The sequence below is a fragment of the Jatropha curcas genome, chromosome 3 (genome assembly GCF_041381405.1).
Source record: "Jatropha curcas cultivar XTBG-Jc1 chromosome 3, XTBG_Jcur_1.0, whole genome shotgun sequence".
Lineage (NCBI taxonomy): Eukaryota > Viridiplantae > Streptophyta > Magnoliopsida > Malpighiales > Euphorbiaceae > Jatropha > Jatropha curcas.
In genome coordinates, this window is record NC_143153.1 from 5678877 (window position 1) to 5694611 (window position 15735).

The 15735-nt window shown below is 30.7% G+C and overlaps 1 protein-coding gene and 1 pseudogene across 1 annotated transcript; both read right to left on the reverse strand.

Moving 5' to 3' along the window:
• The window catches only part of LOC149497402 (S-adenosyl-methionine 4-1-methyl-2-pyrrolidinyl-3-oxobutanic acid methyltransferase-like), a 28229-nt pseudogene extending 22175 nt beyond the window's left edge, over positions 1–6054 (reverse strand).
• Positions 6055–11340: 5286 nt separating this feature from the next.
• LOC105641524 (S-adenosyl-methionine 4-1-methyl-2-pyrrolidinyl-3-oxobutanic acid methyltransferase) lies at positions 11341–15000 on the reverse strand. Its single transcript, XM_089718754.1, is given in 4 exon segments — positions 11341–11909; positions 13873–14145; positions 14352–14759; positions 14846–15000. Coding segments are annotated over 4 exon segments (1119 nt in total). The 5' UTR covers positions 14921–15000; the 3' UTR covers positions 11341–11546.
• Between the last annotated feature and the right edge of the window lie 735 nt (positions 15001–15735).

Sequence of the window (15735 nt, forward strand, 5' to 3'; positions counted from 1 at the left end):
GCGCAGTAACCATCATCTTTGGCCACCTTAATTAGAACCAGTCCTTTAATCACATGGGCCACATACAGATTATTAAAATAATCTAACAATCTCCCACTTGACCCATGTGCATTTCTTGAGTCTATCATGTTTACCTTAATTTGAATTAAGATGATCGGATTATGGCGGTCACAAGTCATTGAACGACATGATTCCTTCCATATATCACAGACCACTTCAGTTCATAAAACCTTAGTGGAGAAACTATTCAACAATCAATACATTGTTACAATCAACTGTTATTGTTATCTCACTCAAACCATTATTGTATACATCTATAATGTGGATAACATATAAATAAGCGAAACACATCTTTAATTGAATTCCCAAGTGTCACAATAATATGAGCAAAACAACCATATGTATATATATATACAAGTTTAAACACCATGCTAACAAGGACTTATCTATAATGCCCATCCTATCAACATGGCCAGTGAAGATTTTGGGCGATAAGGCTTTAGTTAGCGGATCCGCTATCATCAGGTCAGTACCGATATGCTCAATTGACACTTTGTGTTTTTGCACTTCTTCTTTCACAAATAGGTACTTTAAATCCATGTGCTTTGCACCCTTAGAGTACCTATCATTCTTAGAGAAGAAGACAGCTGCGGAATTATCACAGTAAATTCTCAACGGTCTAGCTATACTGTCGACAATGCCTAGACCTGAGACAAAGTTCCGCAACCACAATGCATGAACAGTGGCCTCAAAGCATGCCACAAATTCAGCCTCCATAGTGGAAGTAGCGATGACAGACTGCTTTCCACTTTTCCATGATACTGCTCCTCCAACTAGAAGAAATAAGTAGCCAAATGTAGACTTTCTCGAATCTACACAACCGGCATAGTCTGAATCCGAGTATCCCACCAGTTTTAGATGGCTGGACTTTCTATAAGTGAGTATATGATCCTTAGTGCCTTGTAAATACCTAAGTACTTTCTTTGCAGCTTTCCAATGATCCATCCCAGGATTACTTTGATATTGCCCTAACATTCCTACGGCGAAACTAATATCCGGTCGAGTACATGTCTGAACATACATTAAGCTCCCAACCAATGATGCATATGGAATAGACTCCATCTCTTTACGTTCCAAATCATTTTTAGGACATTGCATTTCGCTGAACCTATCTCCTTTCTGAATTGGACTATTCCTGCGGAGCATTTTTCCATTCTGAATCTCTCTAATACCTTATCAATGTAAGCTTTTTGAGACAATCCTAACAGTCCTTGTGATCTATCACAGAATATTTCTATTCTAATAACAAAGGATGTCTCTCCCATATCTTTCATTTCAAAGTTCTTAGAGAGAAAACCCTTTACATCATGTAACAATCCAACATCATTCGCAGCAAGAAGAATGTCATCAACATATAGGACTAACATAATGAGCTTCCTCCCACTGACCTTCAGATAAATACACCGATCAACAGTGTTTTCTATAAAACCATACGAAGTGATGGTATTATTGAACTTACGATACCATTGACAGGAAGCTTGCTTCAGTCCATATATTGACTTCTTTAACTTACACACCAAGTTTTCCTTTCCTGTGACGACAAACCCCTCTGGTTGGTCCATATATACTTCCTCCTCTAAGTCACCATTAAGAAAGGCTGTTTTTACATCCATTTGGTGAAGCTCTAGATCATAATGAGCCACTGAAGCCAAAATAATTCTTAAAGAGTCCTTTTTGGAAACTAGAGAAAAGGTCTCTTTATAATCAATGTCATCCTTCTGAGTGTAGCCTTTAGCAACAAGTCTGGCCTTATATCTTTCAATGTTGCCCTAAGAGTCCCGTTTGGTCTTAAAAACCCATTTACAACCAACTTGTTTTGATCCCTCAGGCAACTCGACTAAATCCCAGACTTGATTGTTACTCATTGATTGCATTTCTTCCTTTATGGCATTAAACCACTTTTCAGAATTATCACATTCCAAGGCTTTCTGGAAAGAGACTGGATCCTTATCAATGCTCAATTCACATTCATGCTCACATGAGTAAACCACATAATCACCAGAAATAGCTGGCCTTCTTTGCCTTTGTGACCTCCGTAATGCTATTTCTTGTGAAACCACTTGATCATTCGTGAATTGTTCATTATTTGCTGGTTCATCATTTATATGGTCATTTTGTGGGTTTGGAATGTTGTTTTGTTGTTCAACCATGTTGTTAAACCATGATACAACAAGTGGAACAACAACCGAAAAAGAGACATTAGGAAAATCCATCTGAGTTGGATTTTCAATCTGAATCTCTTGCACATTCACTTTACGTGGTTCACTGCTCCCACTAATTTGGCCATTTTCAATAAACCGAGCATTACCAGACTTAACAATTCTCGTATTATGGTTAGGACAATAAAATCTGTACCCTTTTGACTTTTCAGGATATCCTATGAAAAATCCACTAACCGTTCTAGCATCAAGCTTCTTTTCATGTGGATTATATATCCTTACTTCCACTGGGCAACCCCAAACATGAAGACGCCTCAGACTAGGTTTCCTTCCCATCCACAGTTCATAAGGGGTCTTAGGAACTGCCTTACTAGGAACCCTATTAAGTAAATATGCAACAGTCTTAAATGCATGCATCCATAATGATAAAGGCACAGTACAATTATTTAACATACTTCTAACCATTTCCATAAGAGTACGATTCCGCCTTTCAGCTACACCATTCTGTTGAGGTGTACCTGGCATTGTGTATTGCGCACAAATGGCATGACTTTCAAGGAACTTTGCAAATGGACCTAGACATTGTCCATTTTCATTAAATTTACCATAATATTCACCACCTCTATCAGATCTCACCATTTTAATTTTTCTATTTAACTGCCTTTCTACCTCATTAATGAATATCTCAAGGATATCCACTGATTGAGTCTTTTCATGCAGTAAATATACATAACCGTACCGTGAGAAATCATCGATAAAGGTAATAAAATATTTTTCACCACCCCAAGAGGGAACATCAAAAGGGCCATATATATCAGTATGTATAAGTTCAAGCAATTCACTACTTCTTGTGGCTGGAGTCTTTAATATGTGCTTAGTTTGCTTACCTTTAATGCAATCTATACACACGTCCCAGTCAGTGAAATCCAATTGAGGTAAGATTCCACCTTTCATTAACCTCAAAATCCTTTCTTTGGATATGTGACCTAACCTTTGATGCCACAAGAAAGTAGAACATTCATTATGTGCACTACGTTTAATACCTATATTGTGTTCAACATTAAACAGGGATTCAATAAATTCAGCATCAAGATTAAAACGATACAAACCATCAATCAAAGTACCAGAACCATAATAGTACTTAAGTTTGTATAATGAAAAAACACCATTACAAATCTTAAAACTGAAACCAACATTATCCAACCTCCCTACAGAAACTAGATTTCTAGCATATTCAGGAACATAGAGACACTTTTCAAGATCCAGATAACGACCAGTGTCCAGGATCAATCTATAAGTCCCAATTCCTTCTATTCGTTCCTTCATTCTATTTCCCATGAATAGGAACTTTTCAGTTTCGTTTATGGGTTGGATCGAAAGAAATCCCTGTATAATATGAGACACATGAGTAGTTGTACCAGAATTTAACCACCAGGAATTATTAGGCACTTCAATAAGATTTGATTCAAAACATACTGAAACATAAAGTATACCTTTCTTTTCAAACCAAATCTTCCTTTTAGGACAGTCCTTCTTGAAGTGATCATTCTTCCTACAGAAGTAGCACTTCAATTCCTTACGGATTTGGCCCTCATTAACCTTCATTGGGGCACTGTCCCTTTTCTTGCCTTTCTTCCCTGATTTGTTATTGCTGCCGCTAGCACCATTATGAAAAGTGAGATTGATGGAGTGTTCCTTAAATTTCTTTAATCTCCCTTCCTCTTGTATCAACATGGCCTTGATTTCCTGAATGTTCCATTTTTCCTTAAGGGTGTTGTAATTCACCTGGAACTGACTAAACTCAAGAGGAAGTGAGTTAATAATAAATTGAACTAAAAAGGATTCACTCACATCCATTCCCATTGATTTCAGTTTGGCTGCCAAATTCTGCATGCCAGTCACATGATCATGAATGGATTGTGACCAATCAACCTTCTTGGTCGTCAGCTCACTCATTAAGGATCCTACGATGGACTTGTCAGCTATGTCCGATTGGGAGTATTCCTTAATTTTCAGCATGTACTCTCTAGCATTGTCTGTTCTGGGCATTGATGGCTTAACATTTTCAGCCATTGTCATCCTCATTAAGTTCAAGCTCAGCCTGTTAGACTGCTCCCAAGCCTCATAATGGGACTTGTCAGCTTCAGTGCTGGTCTCTGTAATGGCTGTTGGCTTTTCAGAGACTAATGCCAAATCCAAGTTCAGAACTCCTAACTGATAATGGATTTGTTCGGACCAATCAGCATAATTCAATCCATTGAACTGAATCAATCCAGTGCCCATAGCAAACATGTTAAAAGAAGCTGCAACATTACACATATACTCATACGTTAATGCTTTGAGTAAACATAAAATGGATTCAAACCAATAACAACTTTAATTATGCATCTAGATTCACCTTTGGGTAATATTTAAATGCATAGCTTTAATCATTAATGATGCCAAGAAGAAAAATACTTTAATAGACTTTTATTGTGGAGCAACTTGCGAGCCTTTATGCAAGTCAAAGAGAAGGACGCCCGTGTTTCATCACAGCACGCCCGTGCTCCTTTCTGGAATCCAGTTACTTTTTTTTTTTATTCCATTCAACTATTCAATAATGCTCCATACAATATGCATGTTATCTTTGGATATACATTCATATTATTTCATACAATGATAAGTCTCTTTAATGCCATTGATTATAATTAATGGTTTACCTTTGGGTAACCTAACAAATTATAATCAACGAGCTCAATTGTTCAATATTCACTTTCGTGTCATATAACGGCATCACACAAATATGAACAATTGAAAACTGCATAATCAATGTCTAAAACAATCCAAACAAGGCCACTTTGGTGACTAACAAGTTTTCCATTCATTAAACATTGATTTGTGCAAAACTTTTATGAGATTAAATTAAGATCTCAAAACTTTAACGACATAACCCAATAATATGTCATAACCATTCTCTATAAACAATAACAAAATAATTTATAAAGCATAAAGAAAATAAACAGTTTTCAAATTTCTATAATTTTGGCTTCGCTTATACCATATAAATTAACTTCACAATACGAAATTAATTTTCATCAATTAAGCCAAACAAAACGCTATCAAACAATTCTAGAACAGGTATAGGCTCTGATATCACATGTTAAATAATCTTTAATATAGCCCAGATCTATTGTTCATGGAATTTGTTTGACAAGAATATATAATAATCGGAAGCGTACCTTGATCCATAACGGCAGATCTATGTTATGGGTTACCTCGTTGGGGCAATTCGATTCTCACCGTAACAGCAGATCTACGTTTTTTCACTCTGGCCTTTTGTCCGCAAGTGCTCTCTTAATGGTCAGAGAATAATCAACAGCTGCGGGAGTTTCTTTTATGAGCTCTCTCAAACAAATTATCTCCGTATGTGTTTGAGGGAGCCATCATACTCTCTTGTTTCTGTGTTAACCCTAATCTGTTGATTCCTTTACATTTTATAAGGCAGAGGAGGGGTATTAAAACTCTAACTGACTCTTATCCATTAAGCCCAATAACCATCATCTTGGGCCACCTTAATTAGAACCAACCCTTTAATCACATGGGCCACATACAAATTATTAAAATAAGCTAACATTTTCTACATAGCTCTGCTATGCTTTCTTCTAATATTGGCTTTGCTATCAATATGCCTTTCTTCTGCATTAAAAGAGACGAACAAGTTAGTTTCTTGCTAAAAAAATAGAAAATTTATAACTTATAATTAGAAAAGGACAGAGAGAGACTTGAATTAATGAGTTATTGTAGTAGCTCATTTCCCCTTTCCTCCATTCATGTGAAGAACTTGTGAAACCTTCATGGGCAGCCTATCAGATATAATTAACTTGATCAGTATACAAGGCTATTTTGTGTGGCTTCATTAAATAATTTTAAATCAAAAATAATTTTAAATCAAATAGAGATTTTTTTCATTATATGTAAAAAAGAAAGAACAAAACAGTAATAATTTTTTAAAACATCTATGTTTAATTTATTTGGTGTATATAAGTCTCATTTTTTTTTATCAGCAAAAGAGAAATTAATTTATTATAAAAAAAAAGATAAAATTGCAAATAGAAAAGACTCACATCCCCATCTCCGGAAGTTAAACTTAAGTCATTAGGTTTTTTCTGTACACCCAAAAGACTTAAGATCAACATAAAAAATAAAAACCTACTGTAATAACAAAACCACGAAACAAATGATCGCTATAAAATTATTAAAAATTGCACGAGAAGAGAAACAGATTTGCGAAGAAACAATACTACGAGAAAACTAAAGGGAGGCTATAAAAGGTCTATACTATCAATATAATGACACTTTCCTCTTGTAACTTGTAGTAAGATTCCAATTGTACGGATGGTTTTTTATATTTTTGTTTTTTATTAGAAGAAGACTAAATGGATGGTTAAAGCTTAAAAGGGTTCCAGGTTCCTTTCATTTTGGATAACATGTCCTTTTTTTTTTTTAAAAAAAAAAAAACAAGATTAGTAAATGAATTATTTACATACACTCGTCACAATAAATAAATAAATAAATATATATATATATATATATATATATATATTTATTTATTTATTCATTCGGGTTCACTTATTATTTTTATCCACTGTTTTGAAAAAAAGATAAATCATTGTTTTTTTTTCGAAATAGATAAATAATTGTTACTCATTATAGATATTCGATATTTATCTTTTTGAATTATAAATGTATATGGCTTATTGTATTTTTTTTTTAAGATAATTAAATAATAATAAGTTATTGAGAATAAGATAATTTTTATTTAATATTTTACTGCAATAAGACACATTCGGACTTATTTTACCCCGTAGTATTGCTAGTCTAGTTTATCATATATCTAAGCACGAACAGCTATGGATGGAAGATGTTCATCCATCTGTTGCTCATTTTTTTGCTGATGATTTGACGTCTTAATGAAATTTTGCAATTCCCATTAAAAAAACAAAAAAAAGAAAGAGCACTTTAATTATCTCTAAGTTTTCAACTATTTTGAGAAAAAGAGAGAGAAAAAAACAGAAGTTTAAACTGTTTTTTCTGATGAAGCTAGACCTTGGGAACTATATATAAAAAAAAAAAAATAGCTCCATTGAATAAAGTAAAAAAAATTCTTTTTTAACTTTTTGAAGAAACGTTTTAAAAATAAAAAATAAATTTTATAAAACTCTAAATTGTGGCTTTCAAAATCCTGTTTTCACTTTATATTCCTTTCTTTTAGGATATATCTCCTTTTTTTCTAGGATTTATTTTATCTTTATTATAGGTTTTATCTTGATAATTGTATATTATTTTTTATCATTTTCTGCATCTATATAAATCTAATATTATTTATTTATTGAAATTACTAGAATATTTAATCTCACTTCCATTGAAAATTCTCTATTCTTTTTTATTTAAATTTAATATGATTTATTTATCTAAATCACTCACACATTATTAATGGTTTTTTTTTCTTTGAAGATACATTATTAATGCATTTTGAAATATAAAATTTGAACTATAAATTCTTTATTATTTATTATTATTTTGATATTAAATTAAGGACATTGGACTCCTTCAATATCACTTAAAATTATCAATATCTAACAAAAATAATAAATTTAATATACATGATAAATTTGATATACTGAAAATTATAAATAAATTATATTTATGTATATGTTGATGTGTTTATGATATTATACAATATTTATATCTGCGTATGTTCGTATGGTATGATAATTTAGAGTAATTTTTAATATTATGAATGAAAAGAAAAGCAAAAACATTTTGATTTAGGTAAAGAAAATAATTTTAAAAAATAAATAATGAAAAACCAAAAACTGTTTATTCTTTAAAAAAAAAAAAAAAAAAAAACTAAACACAAAAAACTATAACAAACATGGCCTTAATCATTAATTATGAGTTTTCAACTATTTTCAGAAAAAGAGAGAAGTGAGAAAAAAAAATTTAAGTAGCTCAGCAATTAAATAAACCTCAGTAATTAAAAAAATTCTTTTTTTTTTCAATTAGCTCCATCGGACAAAATAAACATTCTTTTTTAATAGAATGATTATTTTATCTGAATGGAGTTAAACATTAATATCAAAAGGACGAGTTAGTTAATTATATTAAATTAATTAGGCTCATACATAAAATTAACTTTCTATAAATTGCATTTTTCCTTTAGATGCATATTAACATGTAAAAATAACTATATTAAAAATATGCAAAAAAAATATAAAATTGATATTTACAATTGAAGTTCAAAAACATTATATAGACATACTTCTTTCCGTGACTTAATAAACATATTAACTGGACATTCAATTAATATTTCTACTTCATCAAATATGTTGCTTTCAATTTTCTTATCTCAATCACAAATTTGGAATTTGGATGTTGTACTTATAACATGAAAAAAATTATTATAAAAATATTCAATTATATAAAAGATCATAATCTACATCTAAACAAAAGGTATGGATATATTGTATAAAATATTTAAAATAAATTGAATTCTTACTTGGCAATAATTTATGTCTAATTATTAAATATATTTTATTTTAACTTTTTTTTTTTTGAGAAGAAATTTAATTATTCGATTTATGTTTCACTCAAATTATATTATTATTTATTAACATGAATTAGCTTTTACTATTATTCTGTGTACTCTTGTTTATACAAATATTTCTTGTACTATTTTACTATTATTTTTCAGCTATGCATACATATAAATCGATTATTTATATAATGTAATAATATATTATTGAAAATGAATTGTAATAAATAAAATAATATTTTTTACCATTCCATATTGCTAAAATAAATATGAATTAATATAACTAGTTAAATCCTAATTAATCAAATCCTTTAAAAAATTGCTTTTTTTGCATGATTTTCGTGAATGATAATGAAAAAAAATTAAAAATGATTATGTTTAGAATTCTCATTTAAGATTTGTATATTCAAATTATGTTTGCAAAACAAAAAATAAAAATGTATTACGTAAAGCATAGATATATTTTTAAAAGGAAATAAAAGGAAATGCAAAGTATATCTTAGAGATTGATAAAACATAATAATAAAATATAAAAATTTTCAAATATCTTATTATCATATATATATATATATATATATATTAAAAAATAAATTAAAAAAAGATAAATTTTAAAAATTTAAAATATTTAATTATCTATATGTATTGATTTCAAAATTAATTTTAATAAATTATATATAATCAATCATCTAAAATTTAATTTTCTAATTCATCGTTATGAAAGTTTTTTTAGGATATTCAAAGTTCATTAAGGACGCTGTAAAAAATCTTATCATTCCCCCATATTCCTATATTTATATATAGTATAGGCTAGTCTTTCTATGACGTGTATCACACATTGACTATACTCATTATTCATATTCATTCAATTTTAGATATAGCTAATTGATTGGTTATATTTTAGATATAATATTTCATTATTAATAAAATGCATTTATTTATCTTTTATATTCTATTAAATGAATTTCGGGTAAAAGATAAAGTCTATACAATATTGCTTTGTAAAATAAATTATAATTTGGTTACAATTATGATTTTTATTTTGATTAGAACAATATCTCTAAATATTCATGGTCAATATTCTGCTCGTTATTGAACAATGATTAGAGCTATTGAGTCTGATACATATTATATTTTTCTTTCGCGAAAGGAATCAACTGTTCTCATAAGCTGAAATATATGTAATATTTAAAAGTAATATATAAGTACTTGTTATATAAACAAGTCCATTAAATTAACCTACATGAGAATTTCATATAGAGGATTATTTATGTCTAAGGAATACTCAAGTGATGGTTGTGTAAGTGATCCCTTTACTTGAAAGTATTAAGTTATCTTATATAGGAGTAATTATATTTTGATTCTTCATTCACATTATCCATTTATCCATTTATGGATAATAAGCAATGATGAATTGGACATACCAGGAGTTGGAGATTAATAAACTAAATCTTGAAAATATTGAAAATAAAAATTTGGTGAAAAATACATAATGGTACCTCAAATTTCACATGAATACATTGTGCAGTTAAAGTTATAATTTTGGTAATATTTTGTATCTCTCCATATTAGCAGAAATATTTTTTTTAGTATTTTTTATTTTTATACATAAAATATTGATTTATTGTGTAGTTATATATTTTTGAAATTAAAATAATAATGTTCATAATTTTCAATTATTAAATATGTGTTTTAATCTATCTAATTTTACAAATTTGAATATTTAATAAAAAAATTTATAAGTTAAAATATTTAATAAGTGTAATTTTACAAGTTAAAATGTTTAACTTTATAAAAAAAATCAAAGAGTGACAAGATTTTTTACTATAATACTCATCATTAGATTTTGGAAATTACTTGTCTAGACCAGGTCCATAGCTACCCTTATGGACCAAACCAATGACGGTAAGAATTCTTTAAAAAAATGTTTCGACTTTATCCTTTTTTTTCCATTGTATGATTAGAAATACTCTCGTTGTAATAAAAAATCTTATTCTCATTGGTTTGGTCCATGAATGGGCCATAAACCCGGTCTAAGTAAAATTTTACCTTGGATTTTTGGTAAAACTACCGGCGCAGAATGAATTCGAAAGTTTGGAAATCAATTGATGGAAACTATTTCAGTAGGGACGGATCTAAGTAAATTTATTTTAAATGATAAAACCCTCTTTTCTGTTCAACTAAATAAAAATTACCGTTTACATTCTAGGGTTTCTAGATTATGATAATTAACAAAAACAATGGACAGCCAACTCTAGCAAAGGTGCTGGTGATTTTATTTAAAATTCCTGACAATTAATTAAATAAATAACTCAAGCTTTTTTCAAAAAAAAAAAAGTTGAAAATTAGATAAATTAAAAAAGAGTAATTAATTCAAATTTATCCCACAATGTCGCCTGTCTAACCCCTAATAATCTTTTTTTTTTTTGGAAGATAAGCTCTCTTTCTATTTAATATCATATCCTTTGGGTCCATTGATAAGAAACAAATGCATAAGCATGATAGCAAAAGTAACATCAATGGAAAATAATTAATATAATACAGGAAAAGGTGTCCTTTCATTAATTGATTAAGAGGGTAAATTTGTCAACTTAAGAATCAAATACAAATTTTGCCTCAAAATACCAATTGTTCCCTAATATTAAATTCACTTCACGATTCTATTTTTTATTCATTGAGAAAGCAATAAGACGAAATAATAATACTGGCTACAAAATAGAAATAGTCCTTCAATTGACTTATCAAAATACAATATTTTATTTCCTTATCATGGAAACGACCAAAGTAACAAATAAACCAGTTCCCTTTTCTAAATAGCCAGTATATTTTAAGGGCAATCTATTAAACAAATCATCAATTATCTTGTCTCCAAAATGATATGCTAACATGGATTCTGTTCCAGCCCTCATATAGTTTGCTACGTGCTTTCCTCTCTGCCACTTATCAAACACCAAATCATTGTTACCATCTCCAATATTTGCATCCCAACTTAGCTCAAATTCTTCTAGTCTTTTAATGGTGAAGGAACCTTCCGTTTCAATCACATGCCTTACTTCTTCTCCAGAAGGAGAATACACTGGAATATTGAAGCAGTCTAATGCTGATTCTTTAATTAGTCCCTACAAATAATAAAAGTAAACTTAATTAGTATGTTCTTGATTATGTGTAAAATAAAAAACTAGAACTAAATTTTGTTTTTCTTTTTCTTTTTTGGCTATTCATTAAGGCCAAATAAAAAATAGCAGTACGTTAAGTTACTGTTTATTTTCCACATGCAAACCAAATAATCAGAAAAGACAAATAGTAGTGATGGACAGATTGAGATGATTTTCTAAAATAACCTTTAAGGAAAAATGCTCGTTTTACCCTATAAACTTAATAAAATATTTAAATTGTCTAAAAATCAACTTTTTAGTCAATCTCTCCCTTAAATTTGGCTCATACGTCAATTTATTCATTTTTTCATTTAGAATTTGGAGTGACACACACGATCAAACAAAGATAAAATAAAATAATTATTTTTTAATAAAAAATCTAACAAAATAAAGCAGAAGCTTTAAATGCTCATTCCATTGTTGACTTTTTACATTTAAAAGCCTCTATGGGGATGCTTCAAATATTATTGATCTGTTTAGGGTGCGAGATATTCGTGCTATTTTGAATATTCCTTTAGGGATATGATTTGGCACCTACGTACACAAGAAAGAGAAATATTCCTTTAGGGATATGCTTCAAAGGTACTACTTATGTTTGAGAGTGCTTGGAAGGGGGGAATGTTTGGAGTAAGGTATCCACCAAAGTATAAAGAATTTCTTTGGAGAGTTGTTAGGGGATCATTTCTACCAGAGGAAGGCTTTTTTTAAAGGGGTATAAGGGTTAATAAAACCTGCCATTTTTGTGAGAGGGAGAAAGACAGGGAGCACATTTTTTTGAGATATGTAGTAGCCCGGGAAGTTCGGAGAAGAGTTGGCATATTAATCCCTGTTGGCATGAGGTCATAAGTTTTTCGAACCCAGCCCACGTTCTCAAGGCGGTGGCAATTATTTAGAAGATTTGGGATGGCAGAAACAAAGCCATTTGGCAAAATATACAATTCTAGCCGTCTTCTATTCTCCAAGCAGTGCAATGTGTTAGTACTAGACTGGCATCAACACAAGGCAACGTCAACCACGTATATCAGTGGCATGGCTCATGCAAGTAGAAACCAGCTAAGCCACAGACTAACGGTAGGATCGGTCCACCCGTCAAGCTGGCAAATGTTCTGTGATGGAGCTATATTCGACGATATTTATATGGGTGGTTTTGGAGCACTATTGGAGGATGCAGAAGGCAACTTTATGGCAGCAATCTCAGGTTTAATGGACTCACACCAAGACCACTGATTGTGGAAGCATTAGCCTTAAGAGAAAGCCTCCACTGGGTGCAAGACAAGTTCGCGACCCCTGGCTGCATTTTTATTGATTCGCGAAGTCTCGTTCTAGTTTTAAACGCAGTTTATTAAGATTTTTCAGAGTCAGGGACTATTATTAAGGATTACAAGTATTTTTTGAATGTTAGATCTAACATTGTTAGATGGATAGAAAGACGTGCAAATTTAAGGGCTCGTTCTTTAGCTAGGACCTCCTATCTCTATGCTCGTTTCAAAGAGTGAAATACTATTCCAGAGTAATCGTTAGACTTTAATCACTCAAATTAATGAATTCAGGTTTTCCTTTTTTTTTTTTGAAAAAAAAAAAAAAAGCCTCTACTGGGGGTTGTCTACAAATTTGGAACAATTTATTTGGCACCTTAAAACTTCTCACCAACTCAGACTCACAGCGAGAAAGATAACAGCTAAGAACCCCCCACCCCCCTTCTCATTTTCTCTTTCACTCTAAAAAGTCAAAAGAATAGTTACAGATGGCAAAATCGACCCGACCCGATGGTATGCACACAATCCGAACCCAATTAAATCCAAACTCAAACAAACAAAAGCGTATCAACTAGAGAAGAGAGTATTGCCTTATTGAGTCACTGTTTTTTCACATGCAAACCAAATAATCAGAAAAGACAAATAGGAGTGATGGAAAGCCTGAGACATACCTCTTGAACCATCTCATAGAGTACCGTTCCGATTAATTGGAAAATTTAAGAACCATATTTGTAACAAGGATTCTTGTTACTCTTTCCAAGGAACGCGAGGACCATACCACCTCCTGCAACCATCTCTACCGCACGTGACCTTAAAAATGCTGTAAAGTCCGTTACAAATTGGTACATATATGCTTCTTGCACACTTGGAGGGCTTGTTTTTGCCATGCAAATATTGCCTTTGTTCAATGGAATACCACTTTCATTGACAAGCCCTTCAGGTACCTGTGGTTTGCATACCAAAAATTTAAGAATTCTTGTTTAATTAATCTTTTCTCCAGTTTAAAATTCGCATTGAAATATATTTTAGAAGTAAATTATTTTTCAGAAATAAAGGAAGCTTAAAACTCTTTCACTTAAATATAGAGTTTAATATATATAACAAGAATAAAAAGAAGTGATCAATGACAAATTAAATTGGCCAGACCGACCTGAGAACACCAATGAAGGCTGTAAGAAGAGTGAACAAAGTGCAAAGAATGTGGTGGAAATAGCCTTCCGTAGAAATTGCCTGCCATTGCTGCTATAAAACAATGCTCAAACTTGCTTCCTTTTTCTTTCTTCAGTTTCTGTTCAAAAATGGGCACAATAGACCTGAAGATGGTGTTAAAATCATTCCCTGGACGATCGTTTAAGAAAACCTGCATAATGGGTGATTTTTTATTCAATTGTTTACAAGTAGAGTCTATTGTTTCTATAACTTCCCAAAGTGGCAATAGTGCATTTGGTCCTGAAGAACATCCCATTTCTGCCATTGTTATACACTCTGGCAAGCTTTGTCTACATAGCTCTGCTATGCTTTCTTCTAATATTGGCTTTGCTATCAATATGCCTTTCTTCTGCATTAAAAGAGAGGAAAAAGTTAGTTTCTTGCTAAAAAAATAGAAAATTTATAACATATACTTAGAAAAGGACAGAGGGAGACTTGAATGAATGAGTTATTGTAGTAGCTCATTTCCCCTTCTCCTCCATTCATGTGAAGAACTTGTGAAACCTCCATGGCAGCCTATCAGATATAATTAACTTGATCAGTATACAAGGCTATTCTGGGTGGCTTCATATGTTATTCATAACCTATTTATAGAAAAGACGGTACCGACGAATCCAATAAACCAAATTAATAAAAAATAATTTTGAATTAAATGGAAATATTTCTGACTATAACTGAAAAGAAGGATAATACACATTCGCACTTATTTTAGCCCATAATAAGTTTATAGGTTAACATTTTCCTTCTGCAGTAAAGTTCCAATTTGTGTTTGGACTGAACTTATGGTTAAAAAATTAAACTTGTTATGTTCATCCAAAAATTAATCTCAGACTTACAATCATCCAAACAATTCCTTTTGACTGATGAGTAAATAAAGTATATAGTTAAGATAATTATATTGTTAAGAAGTAATTAATAGAAGTAAGAAGTATAAAGTCTTACCTAATTATAATTATGTTGATTAATGTATTTGCATCTTGTTTATAAGTCAATTTCTAATTGTATTAATAATTATTATTCTTAATTCAATTGATAATTGCCATCTACTTTTTTTTTTTTCATTGGGAAGTCTGATGAGCTGAAATAATATTATGGACTATACAACATGCACATATGTGTTAGAGATAACTCGAATTTAAAACTTCTCATCCCTCATATGAGTGAGAAAACCATAGCTGATTGGGAATTGTCCTCTACTTGTAACAATAATAAATCTATAATGATATTTTTGTCCATCCAATTATTATTTTTTTTCGTTTTTATATATTATAATAATAGATTATTATAGGCATAAAAGTCAACTTAAAAGTAACTTCTCATTAATA